Consider the following 21058-nt stretch of genomic DNA (forward strand, 5'->3'; position numbering starts at 1 on the left):
GAGTGATCTCTACATCAGAGCCTCTGATGTTTGAGAGTATATATCTGCTACTTTGTACGATTAAAGTTTTTATTGAGGTAATGCGAAAGGCTTGTGTGCCCCTTTTCCTTTCTTATTTTATAGCGTCGTATTGGGCTACCCCAGCCCTTAGGGGGCTGCACAGCACTGCAGTATTGGTTTGAATGCTAAGGTCTATAAAGATCCTTACACATATGCCATATCTGGTCCTTTGAGCGCAGGAGGTTTATCTTATGTTTTCTTCTTGGTGACAGAATTCAGTATACAGGGGGGGTTAAGTGGGGATCATATATTAAGGGGAAAACGCACAGAGTTGGCTGGATGGTAAGGTACATCTTCATCTATCATCCAAAAAGCAGCTTGTTAAAAGAACTGATACTGAAAGAAAAAGAAACTAGAAAAGGAACTAATCCAATACACCTTAAGGAGACCCTGTCACCAACTTTGCAGCTAAAAGTACAGAAATTTGTAGTTGCTACTTGTAATATGGAGGTTTTTTTTTTACTTTTCAACATAAACATTTTTTTTTATTCACTTGCAATGTACTTTTAACCTTGCTAAGGAATTTGACTACTCCAGGAAAAGTCAATTCCCTAGCATGCCTCCTACCCCCACTACTTGTTGTATATCACAGTCCTGTCCTCTTCCGGGAGGGTTTAATTCCCATCTGTGCTGGCTGGGCCAGCTCCTTGGCCCCTCCCCTTCCTACATAACATTTTATTTAGCTGCTGGAGAAGGAGTGAAGGGGGATACTATAGAGCAGCCTTTCTCAACTTATAGGCTCCAGGGAACCCCTGCTAATAATTACTATATTTACAGCTTACATTAGTGTGATGGTCAGTATGAGGAATGCTCCTTAACCTTGGTCACTGGGAAGAATCCCTTCCTTACAGATAAATAAAAAGATCATTGGTGTCAATGGTTACTTGTCTGAGAGGCAGAACTTGTTTATTGCTGAAGGAACCCTCGGGGAACCAGCCTTGGGAGGAACCCTAGGGTTTCATGGAGCCCTGGTTGAGAAACCCTGCTATAGAGTGTCCCTTGAGCGACAGCTCTGAGTCTACTAGGGCTGAGAACATAACATCCAAGATGGCAGAACCCAGCAGCATTTTTTTCCAGGAGGTGGACTATAAGAAAAATGGGTAGAGGGGTATCAGGAGGTGTCAATTCCTCCAGTATTTGGACTTTGCCCAGGCACTTCAACATCATACATGTACTGCTTTATTTTCTCAGATATGCCAAGCTTGACATGCCCAGAAACAGATGTGGCCACACACAGCCATAGCAAAGATCTAAAAAGATATCCTTGATGTGTGAAAATTTCTACCTATTGCTTTACCAATTTTCTTTTCTTTCACTAAACCGCAAATCCCAACAAAGCACGATTCTTCTAGTAGAATAAAGTTGGGTTGTTAAAACAAAAACAATAACTGTTTGTTTGTACAAAAATTCGATTTTTTTTGGCTGGCTGAACCTTTTCTACAAGCTAACAGTTAACAGGTCCTAAATTAGCTGAGTGGGAGTTAAAAGCTACAATTCCACAATGCAAACATACTATATATACTATAAACACATAAAAATGATGGCGCCAAAGGGTTAAAGTATTCTGTTTCCAGCAGTCTGCATATGTGAGTGCAGCAGCTGACCGGCTGGGCTGTGTATGGAAGTCTCCTACAGCTGTTGTAGCTGATTGAAAGGCCATCTTTGTTCGCTGAAATGTTAGCCACTGTTACTTTTTTCCAAGGACAATGAAAGACCAGCTGGTACCTCACAAGATGGTACAGACGTTCAGGTCAACACCAGCTTGTAAACTGATAGTAAAAGTGATGTTTTGGTTCAGTCTAATGAAAACATAGTGATATTCTATTCTAATCAGCCAAAGTGACTTCAGCTTAAAAAAATTAGGTTGCCTTGACTTCCTCACTGATTCCCCCATCACCTGATGTTCTGCCAAAGCCTCAGTAAAATAAAGGTACTTCTGGGTGACGGGGACCAAAAGACACCTTCCTTGCATCTCAGCTGAAGAAGTGGGTTTTTGCCCTCCAAACAAGCCAGTTATATGCAATATAGAGGCAGCAATAGAGGGTGGCTGAATGAGTCCTACAGTTGGTTATCTGTGTCCTGTGTATTAAGAACACCTCCATTTGGATGGATACCGTGGTTGATGTGCTTTGCTTTTAAGTACCTTTGTGGGTATAAGAAGTATTTATCAATAATGTTTTTATTGAAGAGTATGCTCTCTTTTTTCTTAATACTTGGGGTCTGGCCAGCCAATTGGCAATTGCAAAGCGCTGTCACAAGGGGAGGAGCGGCTAAACCCCCATAACTATTGACTTTGAGAAAGTCCAATGTAGCACAGGGAGTCCATAAGTGTCTGGCAGTGGACTGAGACACGGGTAAGTGCTGGAAAAGGTAGGCACCCTAAAATGCTTGCTACCGCACTACTGAGCTAATTTCGTAAATTGTGAAAAAATGCACTCAGGTAGATGATTTTCTGGTTCAAGCAGATACCCTCAAACATTGCTTGTTTTCAAAAATGGCTATGATTAACAAGCCAATAGAACCAGAAACGACCTCTCCTGCACTCTATGACCCAGAATAAGGGTGGATGGAACCAGAACTTGAAAAATTCGACCACCAATGCATATAGGGTTGTGCAGCTCTAAACAAGGCTAGGGAAGCCCGACCAGTACTGCAAAGTGAAACAAAAAAGAAAACGCACCAACCTTGCGCATTACCTCAGTAAACCATAATTTTATTAACTTCAGAAGGATACTCACAAACAACGAAGTAAATCAAGCATGTAAGTCCTCAAAGGAACTTTAGAAATGGGAAGCCTGTGTGAGTCACATCGTAGAGGTAGACACTCAGAGTACGTCTGACGCGTTTCGAAGGGCAGCCTTGAGCTCTGATGAAGAAGGGATGCCCTTCGAAACGCGTCAGCCGTACTGAGTGTCTACCCCTACGATGTTACTCGCACAGGCTTCACATTTCTAAAGTTCCTTTGAGGACTTACATGCTTGATTTACTTTGTTGTTTGAGTATCATTCTGAATTTAATAAAATTATGGTTTACTGAGCTAAGGCACAAGGGTGGTGCACTTTCTTTTTTGTATTATGTTGCAGTATGAAAAACAAGCTCTTGGGGGCATCATTTTGAAGGTTCAAGTAATAGAACAGAAACCACATTTGGAAGAACCTGATAAAAATAGGGTACAAACATCATCGGATAAGTTTTCTTGGTCTATGACCACTAGATTCTTCAATCAGCATTATGTAGCGAATGACATATTTAGAAAGCACTGCGTGGTATTTCTATAAGAGTGATAAAAATGTTGGGTCCCTTATTACACACACGTGTGTTTGAGCTTTTGGGTTCACACACTTATGTGTAGGACTATCATTTTCCTTGCATAAAAAGTGGCAAATGTAGGAAAGTTTTCTTGGCAGCTCCAAAATCTGTCTTACTAAGGGGATCTCTTCATTTAGGTGTAAACAACTTTTTAAAAGATATTCTCGCTCTCTTAAGTATTTACACCATCAACTAATTGTTAAGTAAGGCAGTGTGTGTCACTGACGTCACTCTTACTATAGTATAATTTCACATTTGTGGCATCACTCTTACTAGCAAGCTTTGTTAAGTTAACAACACATGCTGCAGATGCCCACCTGGAGTTCACTTCTCTCTGATGTGTTTTACCTTACGGATTTAAAGGTAAAGATTGCCATCTCTACAATTAGGCCCAAAAGGGTGAAATGCAACAGCAGCTGAGGTCTCCAGGTAGGGATTTGGGGCATGCATCTTCAGCTTAATAAAGCTTTCTAGTAAAAGTGACGTCATTGGTGTGCGTCCTTCTTGCTTCTCTATGTTGGATCTACATGGAGTGCGGAAGGGCTCTGTGGTTGGCTCTTGGTATGCCCACTGCAAATAGTAAGTGATCAAAGCTTTTGTAGCAGTGAGACGTTTTGTATAGATCTTAAGGCAATGTGTATGTTTACAATTTTGGGAATCCAAAAAAATTCTTACAAGATTTAAATGTGAATATCTAGTTATTTTTTGTATAGCAACAATATAATATGGTTTTCAGCAAAACGGGTATTGGCACATTTACTGTTTGGCTTTAAAGAAATTGATCTAATAGGTCAAGCACCAGGTGAACCAACATATATTTCATGGATGCAGATTTGAAATTCATTTCCTTTGTTTTATTCTATCAGCAAATAATTTAGCTTTTATAGCTGTGTGTTGGCTCTGGGTGGATAACATGGTACCAATGCAATTCAATAAAAAGTCCTTTTTTTTTTGCAGATGTTTCCAGCAAAGTTCCACCTTGAAACATCTGCAGGAAATACAATACAGGAGAACAGGACACATCCTATCCATTTCTATTACACACTGTTAAGTACCAGTATAGTTCATGGGTGCTCTTCTCACTGGGTTCAGTGGACAATATAAGGTTTGTTACTGCAATCTGCTTCAGCTAGTTTGCATGTAACCAGAAGCTGATGGGCTCCTTATTTATAGTAATCCTTCCAGTTTTGTTATATTAGGCTTATGGACAATACACTTTAAAGTATATTTAAACTCACAAACAAAAGTGTAAGCTTACCAGTCCTATGACATGGTGGCTGCATTCGTTTTCTTTTACAGGCTGCACACATTTTCTGCAAGTCTTGAAAATTTCCTATTGAGCATGCAAGAAATCCATTATCCTTGTAGCATCCTGTACACTGATTTAGATACTAATGTTATCATCCTTCCCAGTTCCCTACTGTGAACTACAAAACATCTCCCCTCTATGTAGTAGAGATAAGCCAAGGGGGGTGTTTGCAGTCCAAAAGAAGTACAGAGAGTGAGCATTGTCACCTTAGGACAGGAATTGTGTTACTGGCAGGATCACTGGATGAACATAAAGTCAAAAAAGCCTGAAAAAAGAAACCAAATGTAGCCACCACATCGAAGGACTGGTAGGCTGCAATATGTCACATTTGTTTTTTTAGATTTAGAGATCCTTTAAGGGAGAACCCAAGCCAGGATAAAATAATCAGCACATTCTAATAAAGTTATGCACACTTGGAATATCTTTTGTAATGCTGATCTGTAGCAGTACCTATTTCTACGTGGGTTGTGCCAACTGTTCGTGTGGATAGGGAAGATGCTGCTGTTGGGAGGAAATGCATTTTGTTTGGTCCTGGCTAACCCCTACCGATGCAAGACTTTTTCCAGTTCTGGTCTAAAAGTGCTTTTGGGGTTGTTGTGGCCACTCTCCTGCCAAAGAAGCACCAATGCTGCAAATTCCCTGTAAAGCTGTGCTGTGATATTGAAAATTTCAGAGTATGATAAACTGATGGATGGTAGTTTTGCTGTGTGCATCTCCTGGAGAGGGTTCACCCATAAGTCTGGGACTTGTCAAGGGTAAGTGAGAGCCTACTGCATGGACTTCAAATACTTGATAAAAATCCTAACAGCCTTTAGAGAAATGATGAACTAACTACTGACAATAAGTTACTAAGGAACTCTGCTGGACTTTGGATTTGCAGCATTGGTGCTTCTTTGGCAGGAGGGTGGCCGGAACAACACCAAAAGCTCTTTTAGCCCATTTGCTCTGGTAGCATAGGTCTGCATTATCCGGTAAGCTGTTGACTTTTTGCACGCTCCGGTGTCACTGGGTGGTTTGTGAAGAAGTTTTCAACACCGCACTTTCTTTTTGGAGGATCTTTCTGGAAGACTTTCTGTTGGACTTTTATTAATTTTTGAGGAACACATTGATGTTAATTTTTCACTTTGTAATGTATTTCATATTTTTTGTCACTGTATTATTGTATGTTTTTGAGGTTTAGCACCACACTATTACTTGTTACATTATTACTTACTCTATCCCTTGCTCTGGTGCTCTCCTCTTCTGCCCAAATAGGATGCTGCCTTTGACTTGTCCCATGGATGGAGGGAACCTACTGGAGCCAGGGTTAAGGTACGTATTACACCTGCACCCCTGGAGTAAATGAGCATTTAACCCCTGCAGTCAGGAAAGCTCCACCATAAGGGTGGATTTTGTCTAATCCTTGGAGTTCAGCTATAACCTGTGAACAATGGCCTTTTCTTCCAAATAGTGCATTAAAAAACCCCTAAAAACTGATAACGGTACAAAGGTTAAGTAGAACTATAGGCAATTTTTTTTTCATTTTCTTTTTGGATAGAGTAAGGGAGAGTTTCAACCCCTGTCTATTTTTTGCCATATGTTTCCCATTAGGGGGATTTACTTTTACTTCCTGTTCCATAGCAAAACAGGAAGTGAGAGAAAATACCTGCAAATTAAGGGAATTCCTTGGGGACCCCCAGGTCACCAGAACTAGTGTCCCCAGTAGACGATTTACCCTCTATTACTTTTCTGGGGACAACCCAAAATTTGGGGTTTTATTTGACTTTCACTTTTGATGATAATAATAAACAGGACCAATAGAAAGGGTTAATCTTCCTAATGGGGGCACAAACAGCAATAAAAATCTAATAGGTGTTCTAATCTCTCTCCATGCTATCCAAAATGAAAAAAAAAGTTTTGCCTTTGATTATACTTTAAGAGGAACCAAACAATTCATGATAAAGGGTCTTAAAGCCAGGAGCTGAAAATACAGAGGTGGGGATATGATCTATTAGGTTTTAGGACAAATACAAGGCAAGGAGCAAAAATATATTCTTAACTCATAAAAGTACCTTTTTTTTCTGCAGCTGCTGGAAAAGAAGGGGAATGCTACAGTGTGTAACTTGAGTGACAGCCCTGAGTCTGCTGTGACTGCTGATATCACATTCAAGATAGTGAATCCCAACAGCAGTCTCAAGATTTTTGGATGTCAACATAAGGAAGGCTTTTACAGATAAATAACATGTATAAAATACATTAAAAGCACATACACAGACATCTTATGGGACTATTTTGATCTTTATACAATTAATTGTCAGGCAACAGGGTCTCTTTGAGCACACCCTGACTGCAGCATGTAGTATTTTTCCCTAACACACCCCAGCTAGTGCTGAAGTGTGAACACGGACATTGCCAAAAAATCCATTTTCATTTTAATGAGCCTTTTCAAGACTGCACAAGCCCTTCCATCCAAAACAAAAGAATAGTATACAATTATCTTTGGTTCCAAAAACACTTGCTGAGAACATAGTACCTAGTAACAAGATTCTCAATATTGAATTTGTGAGACATTACCCAATACAAAAATTACTTGGGGACTACGTTAAGTATGTGTTGGCATATTACCTTGGCTCGGGCTAACCTGTTAGCCACAGCGGTAAACTGGAAATTTTGCAACTGCATAATAAAATATGACGTGGGCAACAAGCACCACCAAAAATAAGGAAAGCCTGTCTTGCGTCAAGTTCCCATCACTCGCCAAGCGTCAGAGGTCTGTTAAACATCAACCTAACCCAGAAATGATATTTTCGTTTTCTGTGGTTGCTGGCAAGTTGAACCACATGCTAACTTGTATCTTTCGCAGACTCCAGTAACACGATATCCCCAAAAGATTTCCTTCTTAGCTTATACTCTGCAGCCATTACAAAGCCAAATGATGGTGTCACACTCCCTCAGTGGATTCTCCGTAAAGCAGGATACCTCATTGGCAATAGAATGACACCATTGTTCTGGCTTTGTGGTGGTCAAACCGCAAACTGCGGAGGTGAATTCTCACAGCTGGAGAGATACCAAAAGCTGGGTGGGTGAAACAACCCACTGCTGCTCAACCAAAACTATTCATTTTAGGGCGGAGTTGGTTTTTAAGACCACATTAATGTATGCTGTATACCTCCCGCATTTAGTTCCGGGATTTATGTAAAGAAAAGGACAGATTAAAATGCCATTAAAATATGTTCTTTCTGATGCATGCTGTTCTTCCACATGGTAATCTTGAGCGATGTTATGCAGTTTATTGAGTAACAATGGGATGCTTTAGAAGCACAGCGGAATAGCAGGAATTGCTGAACTTTTCCTGACTTCAGGCATTTCTCACTGCTCAAAAAATGTCATAATCATGAAGCAGCAAGCTATAGTCCAATTCCCGTGTGAAAGATGAGACAACTGACTAGACTAGCTTATATATATAAAGTGTGTGTCTTATGTAAGTATCCAACGACACATACTTGTGTCTGCTGACAGTCTTCACCGCTATGACAAGTTTAGAAAGGCTTATTGACTATTTCCATACTTGGAATTTGCCCTCCTCTAACGGCTTATTTGAAAACACAGTTTTAGGCCAAATTCATACATAGGCATGCATGCTACCATGTCAGTTTTCATTTCATATTTTGGGCTCCCGATGGATTTTAATGCAATACAACCCAAATTTCAAAAACATTGGGATGCTGTGTAAAATCTACGCAAACACAGAAAGCAATGATTTGCAAACAGAAAACATATCAAATGTTTAAAATGATAAACTGTATAACTTTAAGAAAAAAAAATAAGACAATTTTTAAACTGAGGGCAGCAACATATCTCTAAAAAGTTGAAACAGGGCAGCATAAAGCTGGCAAAGTAAGTGGTACTAACAAGGAAAGCTGGAAGATTTATCTTGCAAAGCAGCCATATCTGAACATGATCCAGAAATGCTGCCATCTTCTCTGGGCCAAAGCTCAGTTAAAATGGTCTGTTGCAAAGTGGAAAACTGTTATGTGGCTAGACAAATGTGGATAAACGAATACAGGTTTCAGAGCAGCACATGCTCCCATCCAGACAACGTCTTTTTCAGGGAAGGTCTCACATATTTCAACAGGGCAATGGTAAACCGCATACTGCATCTATGACAACAGCATGGCTTCATAGTAGAAGAAATTGGGTGCTTAAATGGCCTGCTTGTAGTCAAGACCATTCACTAATAGAAGATATTTGGCGCATCTTGAAATAAAACTATGACAAACAAAACCCAAGACTGTTAAGTAGTTCGAATCCTAAATCAGGCAAGAAATGGACAGCAATTGTTGCCCCAAACTCCATCAACTGGTCTTCTCAGTCCCAGTGGTTCACAGAGTGTTAACCAGTTCCCAACAGAGCTATAGCCGAAGGAGGTCATTCCAGGACACGCTCCCTGCACGCCCCCAACGGCGCACACCCGGCTCCACCAGTGATCGCTGTGTCGCATCATATGGTAAGCAGCCAATCATGGCGGCCTTTTACCACGTGATCAGCTGTGTAAATACACGTGATCACTGGCTAAATACAGTTGCCGGTTATCGGCTGCACTTTCCTCACGCTGTCACAGAGTGAGGAAAGTACTGCCGAGAACCGGAAACTGCCAGCGAAGGGATCAGCACTGATGATCAGTGCCCTGATGATCAGTGACCAGCAGTGCCGCCCACCTGTGCCACCCACCTTTTTCCATCAGTGCCACCCACCTGTACCCATCAGTGCCACCCACCTGTACCCTGCAGTGCTACCCACCTGTGCCCTGCAGTGCCACCCACCTGTGCCCTGCAGTGCCACCCACCTGTGCCCATCAGTGCCACCCATCAGTGCTGCCCAGCAGTGCCCAGAAGTGCCACCCATCAGTGCCCAGCAATGCCGCCCATCAGTGCTGCCCATCAGTACAAATCCTTTTCCACTCTATCCAAAACTAAAAAAAGTTTTGTCGTTACGTACACTTTATATTAGTATTAATTTCCCACAGTAAAACTGCCCATTACACTGAGATTTTTTTTTTTGTAATATAAATTCTTACATGTACTTTATGCTTTTTTTCCATCTGTAGTACACTGATCATAGCAAGTTACTAGTTGTACACCTCCTCCATTCATAAAAGGCCTTGTATCCTTTTCAATCGTTCAATTGAAATTGCTGGAGGGGAAATTAGGACAATCATCCACACTTCTTATCACAGAAATTCTTACTTGTTTGATGCTTTTTTTTTCTTCGGAAGCACATTCTGTGCGCACAGTAGAGGCCACCAGTGCTGTGTCTGCCTGGTGTATGTGCTGGCCAGACACAGCGCCAGTGACTCCTACTGCACATGCGTTGGACAGGGTCAGCAAGCTTTACTGCCATGCACAGATGTACTCCAGAAAAAAAGGCAACTAAAAAGCAAGAATTTCTGTGGTTGGAAGTGCAGCTGATTGTCATAATCTGCATTCCTCCAATTACAGAAAGGCTTGCATTCAGTGATAAGGATACAAGGTAATTTATGAATGGAAGAGGTGTACAACAAGCGACTTGCTATGATTGGTGTACTACAGCTAGAGCTCCAAGTCTCAGCACCAAACTTTTGGCACTTATAGCAGTGTGGGGATTGAAGGAAAGTAAATTGTATCAAATACAGCAGCAGCCAAATGTGGGACACCCATGTTTCCACAAATGACACCATGTTGTTTATTTTACACAGAAAATAGCCCACAATTGTTTTTTTCCAGGAGTTCAGCTATAAACCTTTTCTGTGTAACCTCCTCTCTCTCTTCCTTTCTTATATCACCTTTTCAAACTTTCAAATGCAGGTTTATATCTGATTGGTGGCTATGAGAAACATCCTACTACAGACATTTTTACATTAGGTTCTCTGTATGTAACAAAACCCAATAGGGGTGTTCTTAGCAAAAGCTCTTCTGCATCATAGTTACATAGTTAGTCTGGCTGAAAAAAGACAAAAGTCCATCCAGTTCAACCATTGAAAAAAAAAAAAAAGTTATAATCCTATACCCACAGTCAGGACTGCAGTTAGAAACCATGGGGCCCCAGACAACCTGACAGGGCCCCCAAACTCCAAAAAAACACAGTTTACTATGCTTCATTTATAATTGAAGTGAGTGATTGGTATCAGTCAATCATTGTGTTCATTCATGAAAGGAAGGGGTCAGAAAATGTAACATGTTCACTGGACCCTTTCCTCTATCCTGAAGGATCCTATTGTGTGCTTGCATTTGCCAGTGGGAAGGAGAGGAGGGAAGCTGGCAGTACTGCGGGGGTGGGAGCACACAGGGGGGGTCTGAGCAGCAGGGCGAAACGTATGGTGCACAGGGAGGGTGATGGGTGCAATGGGGGGAAAATTACCGGAACTGATCCACTGTCAGGTTCTCTCTGCAGCAGCTGAAAACCAACGGGAGGGAGAGGAGAAGAAGCCAGCTTTCAGCTGCTGCAGAGAGAGCCATACAGTGGATCAGTTCCAGTAATTGTCCCCCTGCAGTGCTGATCACCCTCCCTGTCCACATTCAATTCACCCAGCTGCTTGGGTCCCCCTGCTGTCCTGGGTCCCCCTACAGGAGGACTGGTGGTACCCCCTTATCCACGGCCCTGCTCACAGTTGATCAAGAGGAAGGCAAAAAAACCAGCAAAGCATGATCCAATTTGCTTCTGCAGTGAAAGAAATTCCTTCCTGATCCGCTGAGAGGAAATCGGATATTCCCTGGATCAACTATACCTATAAATGTTATATCATGTAAATTGTTTCTCAGATCACCAGATTTTGAACAGTTAGGCCCTTGGGGGCTTACATCATAAAATTCTGTCTTTTTTATATGCCTGGGAAGCCCAGGTGCTGCGTACACTGGCCCATAGACATAAATAGCTGTGCAAGGGTATACGCCAGTACCCACGTGCTCACCAATGTAGTATAGGGATGTATTCCCCAAATGCAGACTTCTTGCGTTTGGGGAATATGTCCAGAAGGGGAAATTGTCACCAGCACACCGAGGATCACCAACATGGGTCCAAAAGTTTCAATGAATGATCACATAGTTACAGCAAGGCAACGTTTCGGAGTCTCGCAGGACCCCTTAATCAGGCATGCGGGGAATATGTCCAAACATTTTACACATGTTTACCCATGTACAACTGTGCACTGTCATTTGTGTCCATGGGTGGCTGTACACAGCTGCTGGGCTTTCCAGGTTCTAAAAGACTTTTATGCTGTGCACCCCTAATACGCCAGTGTGCATGAGGCCTCATTGCTGTCTGTATCCCCCTCTTCTCAATACTGTCTCTTTAATGGGTGTCAGACAGAACAGGAAGAGAAAAAGCCTCTTCACTTCCTCCCTATTTGATGCACGCCCAACAGAAACTAACAGGACAGCAATAAAAACCCATTTTTTATCAGGATGAGGAATTGTTAGAACCTTCGTCAGGATTTTATTGCTGTCAATGCTCCCACTAGGATGATTTGCCTTCACTTCCTGTCCAGGTGGCAGACAGGACAGGAAGTGAAGGACCAGTTCTTCAACAGGGACCAGTTCTAAACCTTCCTCTATTCTATCCAAAACTAAAAGAAAACAGTTTTGGCATGAATTGGGCTTTAAGTGACTGGTTGAGCACATCTAAGCATTCCTTACGTCTCTGTAGAAACCCCGAAAATCTATGAAGAGTGTGGCCTTTGTGAAAGGCAGATATCCAGATTGTCTGTGACTCTCAGAATTACAGATTCCTGGAGCTGTCACAGACTGACCAGTACTATATATTCTTTTTATTGCATCCATATCATAAAATTTTATAGGTTAGGGAAACACTACAGTCGGATTGTAACACAGCAGGCTTAGACCTTGACTTAAAAGGTCTGACTCAGCTTCATACTGCAAATATCCCTAGTGAGCTCAAGAAAGGACCTTGTTTATGAGGAATCTCAGCACATAATGAAAAACAGTAGGGTTCTTTACACGAGCGGTCGTAACTGAAGCTTCCGACTTGGTCAGTCTATTTGAACACGGGTCACTGTAGAGTTCTCCACCAACCATTAAAGACAGCCTGTGAGAGCTATCAATCCAAGGCTGCCGCCAGCCAGGCTAGTGTACACAAAAAGCCATACTGTGGACACAGATATATTAGCTAAGCTTCGGGTCAGTGACAGTTGAACTATTATTTCCTTAGCAATGGCTATGTTTGTGTCTTTCGGTTGGTGTGTGGGTGCTCTGAGGAAACCAGCCTACTGCTGCAATTCAAGAGCTCTGTCCCATGACTCCTTCTGTCTGACCTTGCACATTGTGACCCCCTTAGAACATCAATGGGAAGTCCCCTTCTAATAGCACGATTTACCGAAAAAGACGCTTATGTTGCTGTTTGGAATTTGTTACAGTAACCTCACCCTCTCGATTCTCAGGCCCCGTGTGACGATGGGTGAGGATACAGGGATTGTTCTGGATACCTCATACCTAAATCATTTATGGGTTATCACCGGCAGATGTGATAGCATAGCTATGAAAAACGTTTACCTCAGGAACGTGAATTTTATCATATCATTAGAGGAACTCCCTATCTAAATCCAGTAGTTATTTTATTGCCAGACATTGCAGAAAATGAATCATCTTTACAATCTGCTGTATGATATTTCACATTTACCTATGTTTTATTAGCTTCATACAGGTTGGGAATAACTCCTGAACTGACCTCAGGCCTATGAATCTATCTCAGACCTAACTTCCATTCTTTAACACCTCCCTGCCCGGCCTATAGCAAATTGACTTCCGGGCGGGACATTCGCCATTGTGACTGGGCGTCATATGACGTCCTGTCAAAACGAGCCACTCATGCGGCGCAATCTGTCACCAGCTTTGCCCACGGGACATATCACTACACTGGCTTGTTGTCAGTGTCATGTGACCGCTGTGACCAATCACAGCAGATCACATATCAATTGTATACAATGGATGGCTTCATGTCATGCCATCCATTGTATACAATTATGTTGCTAGCTGTGACTGGTTAAGGCAGTCACATGATACAGACAGGGCAATCACAGCCCATCTGTATCATGTGACTGAGCGTTTTTGTGACGTCCTGTCAAAACGAGCTGCTCACACAGCCGCAGGGCCATGCAGCGGAGCGATCTGTCACAGGCTGTGTCCACGGGACACAGCCAATGACATATCACTACACGGGCCCGTTGCCAGTGTCATGTGACTGCTGTGACCAATCACAGCAGATCACATATCAATTGTATACAATGGATGGCTTCATGTCATGCCATCCATTGTATACAATTATGTTGCTAGCTGTGACTGGTTAAGGCAGTCACATGATACAGACAGGGCCAATCACAGCCCATCTGTATCATGTGGCTGAGCGTCATGTGACGTCCTGTCAAAACGAGCTGCTCACACAGCCGCAGGGCCACGCAGCGGAGCGATCTGTCACAGGCTACAGACAGGGCCAATCACAGCCCATCTGAATAATTTGATCAGCTTTGCCCAATCACAGCTAATCACAATAAAAGACTGAATGAATCAGTTTCATTCAGTAACAATGATTGCAAATATCGATGAAATACATTGGTATTAGCAATCATAATGTCATAATGTGTTAAAAAAAAATCCTGATCACTTGCCCTTAGTTCAATGTTACGATGATAACATTTTATTGCTTTGGTCACAGTGTGCTGAAAAATAAAATAGTAACAAAAAGACAAAATGTAATAAAAAATGTAAACAATAATAGAAACATTTGAAAAAAAAATACAAATGCAATTATTATTATTATTTTCACCAAAGAAATGTAGTAGAATACATTTTGACCTAAATTTATGAAGAAATTTTATTTATTTGCAAAATTTTATAACAGAAACAAAGAAAAGTGCGTTTTTTTCAAAAGTTTCAGGTGTTTTTTGTTTTATTTAGTAAAAAATAAAAAACACAGTGGTGATTAAATATCACCAAAAGAAAGCTCTATTTGTGTGAAAAAAATGATAAAAATTTCATATGGGTACAGTGTTGCATGACCGCGCAATTGTCATTCAAATTACAACAACGCTGAAAGCTGAAAATTGGCCTGGGCAGGAAGGGGGTATAAGTACCCGGTATTGAAGTGGTTAAAGTAGACCTTCACTTTACTCCTAAAATACCACTCATCCCTTTCCTCCCCTCTCCCCTTACAAATTTAATTCCTTTCTTTTGTCCTAGCAGAAGGTACCACAGCCGTGTAAACCTAGCATTACTGTGCGGCCCTTTGAGCCCCTGCAGACATTAGTCAGTGTTTTCCTTACCTAGGTGCTTGCTTAGGCCAGTGAAGGAAAAACATTCTTTAGAATGCCTTCCAAAATGTATAAGGTTTGGTTTCATTATAATAATAATGATAGTAATTTGTTCACACTCATTTTTTTCTGTGCTGTCCATTTTGACTCGGATCGTCTATTTTCACTCGGATTTTTTATAATCAACGCGCTGAGAGAAATATCAAATGTGGCACAGGGCTGTAGGTATCACAAGCTTTGATTTGTAAATGTGCTGTATTAGCAGTGAGATTTTGCAGTATCGTGTAACTTATCTCCATTTTATGAGTGTCCCCATATCATGACCCCAGTCTCCAACAACTTCTATAGCATGTCTGCAGTCTCTGACCATCTTCTGTATCATGTCTGCAGTCTCTGATCATCTACTGTACCAAGTCTGCTTTCTCTGATCATCTCCTGCGGCATGTCTGTTATCTCTGACCAACTCCTGTATCATGATTGTTGTCTCTAACCATCTTCTGTAGCATGTTTTTTTTCTGAACAACTCCTGTATCATGTCTGCTGCCTCTGAACATCTCCTGTATCATGTTTGTTGTCTCTAATCATCTTCTTTATCATGTCTGCTGTCTCTGATCATCACCTGTATCATGTTTGTTGTCTCTGATCATCTTCTTTATCATGTCTGCTGTCTCTGATCATCTTCTTTATCATGTCTGCTGTCTCTGATCATCACCTGTATCATGTTTGCTTTCTCTGATCATTTGTTGTATCATGTTTGTTGTGTCTGAACATCTCTTGTATCACATCTGTTGTCTCTGATCTTCTCTTGTATCATGTCTGTTGTCTCTGATCATCTCCTGCAGTATGTCTGTTGTCTCTAACTATCTCCTGTATCATGCTTGTTGTCTCTGATCATCTCCTGCAGCATGTCTTTTTTTTCTTCGATCATCTCCTGTATCATGTCTGCTGTCTCTGATCATCTCCTGTATCATGTCTGTTGTCTCTGACCATCTCCTGTATCATGTCTGTTGTCTCTGATCAACTCCTGTATCATGTCTGTTGTCTCTGGTAATCTCCTGCATCATATCTGTTGTCCCTGATCATCCCCTGTATCATATCTGTTGTCTCTGACCATTTCATGCAGCATGACTGTTGTCTCTGATCATCTCATGTATTGTGTCTGTTGTCTCTGACCATCTCCTGTATCATGTCTGTTGTCTCTGACCATCTTCAGTATCATGACTGCTGTCTCTGACAATCTCCTGTATCATGACTGTTGTCCCTGAAAATCTCATATATCATGTCTGTTGTCTCTGACCATCTCTTGTAGCATGCCTGTTGTCTCTGACCACCTCCTATAAAATGTCTGTTATCTCTGACCATTACCTGTAGCATGACTTTTGTCTCTGGCAATCCCCAGTAACATGTCAGTTGTCTGACCATTTCCAATAGAATGTCTGTTGTTTTTGGCCATCTCTTGTAACATCTTCTTAGTCTTTGATCATCTTTTTTGGCATGCGCATAGTCTTTGACCATCGAAAACCTGACTTCAGAGTCTTTGTTGTGATTGTTAAAGCGGTATCAAAACCAAAAGCAGACATTTATTATATTGCAGCTAACAATTTCGTAGATGTGATGGCTGCATTCATTTTCTCTTTTTAGGCTTTCTTTCTTTTATTATAACCTGCTGATCCAGCCAGGAAGTCTGTTATTTTTCAACAGAAGAAGCTGTCCTGCAGATGTGGCAAAATAGTACGTTGAGACAAACCATTTAACACTGATAGTGGTGCTTATCATAGTCAGCCCTTATTTATTTATGTAAAACATTTATCCCCAAAAAGGAACAACATTGTTGCTATAACTGCTTATAAAGTGTTAACTGGAGTTTGGCTTTAATTTGTTAGTGTATCAAAAACTGCTAGTATATATAACACTCCTCTCCCCCCAGACAGACAATGCTGCTGTCTAAAAGTGCCCCTACGCTCCTTCATCCACAATGGCACTCAAATATAGGTGCGTTACTATCCAGATCACCAGGTGAAAACAGAGGTGAAACGCGTTAAAAATACTAATGCAACCACCACATCTAATCCAATATACATATAGAACATCTCTGCAATACATGCATATTTCCCCACATTTAATCACCTTAACCCCTTGACGAAGATGTAACACAAATATGCCGCCTCACAGAACTAGGCTTTTTTCCATGGGGCTGCATATTTACGCACCTGTCTTTCTACTGGGAGCGCGGCGCAAAGACCGTGGTGTCACTGAGAGCACTGAGTCCATTCTAACGATCGGGACCCAGGACTCTCGATTCCAGGTCACATGAATGCTGTGATAGCCTCTGATTGGCTATCACAGTGATTAGTCACTGTACAGCCCGGCCCCCTTGTTTTTTTTCTCTCTATGAATGGAGGAGAGAGATACATTGTATCTCTCTAACTCCTGACACAGAGGGAAAAAATGTTTGTTAAAAAAAAAAAGATAAATAAATATTAAAAAATAAAATAAAAAATAAAGAAAAAATACCTAGATCAAGGTTTGATCTAGTTCAGTGTTTGGGTCAAGGTCAGGATTTAAAAAAAAAAAAATTGGTATCAGTGTCATTTAGTGTCTGTGTTTTAGATAAAAGAAAAACAAAAACAAAATGTGCACTATTGTTTCTGGGCTGTACAACGGGTACAAACAACAAATAATATACACATATATGGTGTCGTTGCGATTGTCAAGAGCTGGAGAATTTATTTTGGGTTGTTCTTTGGTGGTAGGTTATGGTAGTAACAAGAAACACACAGCTACATTTAAAAAAAATATTTTTTTACTATTTTGGGCCAGTTTTCCTTTGATAATTAAAAAAATCAGGACATATCCATTACCATTTACCACCAACTGAAAGCCCAATTTGTCCTAAAAAAAAAACAAGGTATAATTCACCTGGATGTACAAAGTAGTTGTGATGATATGTACGGTTTTACTAACACATGTCAACGGTGCAAAATTTTGCTTAGGCATTTCGATTTGTTTTACCCTTAGGCGTGAAGGGATTAAACATGCTGTAAGTACAGAAAAAAGATATAATGTGCCAGAAGTATAGTATGCTCCTACTTTCCTGAATGGCATGACATCACAGCTACAAATACTTACGGAAGTGGTGTCAGCCCTGCCTACTTCATTTCTGAGGGATTACAAAGTACACAGACGTCTGCTCATCTCCTCCCCGCCTCCTCATCTCCATAACCCCTTGTACACAGACAGAGAGCTCAGGAGGTGATCAGCTCAGATATTTTTAAGCAAAATCAACAGGTATTTTTGTACGTATCAGAGATAATAAAACACTTTCAATTGTATAGTTAGCAGACCAAAAGGAAGCAACTAAGAGAGGTTTATTGTTAGAGATTACATACACTTCAAGAAAATATAAAAATCTAATGTCCATAAGCGGGACAAGAGTAAGGACTCATGACAAAAACTTTTACTAAAAATAAAGAAAGTTTATATCATCCCAATGACTTTTTTGATTTCTTGCATATTGTATTCTCCAAACATCTCTAATGCCCTTGTAGCCCAGTGCTATATTTGAATGATTGCTTCTCTTTCAGAAATCTTAGACCTACCTGCATGAATTTCTGCGTATGCATGCATGCCCTGCTCTCTTGCGTAACTCGGTTACCATGAGAACATATTACTATGGCGGCCAGTAAAATGCTATTTACTGCAAAGTAAAGCCCCTCTTAGCTAGGCACAATGGTATCACGTTTTAAAGTCTAAATCCGACTTAATAAATAATAATAAATAAAAAATAATAAATGCACGTATATTTAAAGAAAAATCTTGTGCATACATTATTTTTCTGCATAGAAACCTGTAAAGAGTTGTGTCTGCAATCAGTGGATCGTGGGTGCAATGCCAGGCTCCTGCAAACTATTCCCCCAGCTATAGACTTTAAGTTGAAGAGCTGGAAGAAGTGTCAACGAACTACAAGTGTGGTGATCAATGCACTTGTAATCCATTGAGAACTGCAAGTTCATCTTCAGTAGTGGCAGACGGGATTTGTAGTTCATTCACTCACAGATCTCTGTGAAGAGGGAGAAGGGTGGTTTTGGGGATCCCACATGTACCTTGTTGCATGTACATGAAATACGGGTGTAACATGGTGCAAAAGGTGGAGTTAGCCTTTAAGTTGCTTGGCACCTAGTTGTGGGTGAAAGCAGACTGGGAACATGCAAAGGACAAGGCCTCACCTTCTCTCATTGTCATCAAGGTGTGCGAAGAGCACATTTTTGGAGATGGCTTTGGCCAGGGCAGTCATCGTCTTGTAGTCCTTTGGAATAACCTGCAGAGGAACAACAGAGGATTACATTATTTTCATGCCCCTGGCATAGAAGGCTGAGCTATTGTAAGAAGAATGCAAAATGCATCCAAAAGTTCAGGACCTCTCATTTCACACAGAGCTAGGGTGGATATCCAGGAGATTAAAAAATAAAATTCTTTTTCATCAGCGCACTCTTTACCGCTCATAAGAAAACCATTATTTTACCGTTTCTGACTACACATTGATATTACAGTTCTGAACAGTATAATTAAACTGAGTATCACTATATCTTTTTGGCATCTATTGCCTAGGAAACTGAACACTCTCCTCTAATTTCAGTTATTAATCATTTTCATGAAAAGTTCTTGACTGCCAGTTTGATTGTGGATGTAACATGTCTGCACCTGGAACATTTAAAGGTAAACTCCAGTCAAACATGACAATCTGCTATAGACAAAGAGGGCACAGTTTTCCTACATAGTACTTCTCTTCTTTATCCTGTGCACAATGCCACACTACTCTGAAAATTCTTTTGGTAGTCGTTGCTAAGTCTACAGAAACTCTCTGCTAATATTTGACATTTGAAATGTAGAATTGGCATGTATGCTACTGAAAGGCTTACTATTCATGAAGCACTTACCTCCATCTCCCTAGTGAGTGTGTGCTCTTACCAAGCTTGTGGTGAGGCAATGATGTGGATGGGTTGTCAGGAACAAATGTTGTCTATCCCTTGAAAGAGACAATGCCAACCTTGCCAGTAGGCTTTTGCACCAGGTGCTAGAAATTGGATGACATTCTGCAGATCACAAGGCATGAGACCCCCAAACGCCAACTACTATGGCGTGCCAGCAGCAAAGACAACGTGGAAGCCGTTGCTGTCTGGCTTGTAGAAGAGAGTGTCTGATGTTCTAAAGCAATGGCCTCCAAACTTGTGGCCTGCGGGCCGACTGCGGCCTTTGCTTGCTTTTATCCAACCCTTGTGGGACTATTCTTCACACATAAATGAAGCACAATTCCTCCCACTGACACCAATAATGAGGCACCATTCCTTCCAATGACACCAGTAGTGGGGAATAATTCCTCCCACTGATACCAATGATGAGGGGCCATTCCTTCCACTCTTTCGCTGACACCAACGATGGGGTACTATTCCTCCCATTAATACTAATAATGGGGCACTATTCCTCCTCCTACTGACCACAGACGGTATGTAATTGTTTTACGCCCACTTACTACCAAGTCTGAGGCATTATTACTCCCACTGATGCTGGGGAATTCCTTCACTAGCCACAGTCTGCCCCCCCCCCCCCCAAAGTCTAAAGAACAGTGAATTGGCCCTTCGTTTGGAAAGTTTGGAGACATCTGTTCTAAAGAGATTTACTTTTTGCTGGAATATACATGTACGTATTATAAGGAACTTGAACTATAAATGGTGAAGCACAGCTGTGTTGTTCCAAAATCACATCTGCGTGTCCCAAGAACTCACCCTGCATGCACTCGAAGACACGCACCCACACCTACACAAACTGCTGTGTCCCAATAGACACCAATGGGACTGCCTGCATGGGGAAACATGGTACTACATGGACACGTGATATTGTATGCCATGTGTGAACGAGGCCTAAAAAAAATTCTCCTGACCATATAAAAAATTCTGAGCTATCCTGTGTCCTGTGCACACTTTAATTAGCCCTCCTAGTTTTTATCTTGGACTACAGAATGATGTTTTCTATGCTGTGGAGATGAGGAAAGTGGGAAGGTTAGACCAGTTTAGCAAAAGACAACTGAGCAGGGCTGACACCACTAT

General features: G+C 41.3%; 1 protein-coding gene across 1 annotated transcript in view; it reads right to left on the minus strand.

Annotated features, from left to right (window-relative positions):
- Positions 1-21058, minus strand: part of PRKAR1B (protein kinase cAMP-dependent type I regulatory subunit beta) — a 295736-nt gene that overhangs the window by 224281 nt on the left and 50397 nt on the right. The window contains exon 4 of the mRNA XM_089681811.1: positions 19181-19272. Within this exon, the coding sequence (XP_089537937.1) occupies positions 19181-19272 (92 nt within the window). The remainder of the gene's footprint in view (positions 1-19180; positions 19273-21058) is intronic.

Source organism: Staurois parvus, unplaced genomic scaffold (genome assembly GCF_062004578.1).
Source record: "Staurois parvus isolate SC_StPar_1 unplaced genomic scaffold, SC_StPar_1.0 ptg000018l, whole genome shotgun sequence".
Taxonomy (NCBI): Eukaryota; Metazoa; Chordata; class Amphibia; order Anura; family Ranidae; genus Staurois; species Staurois parvus.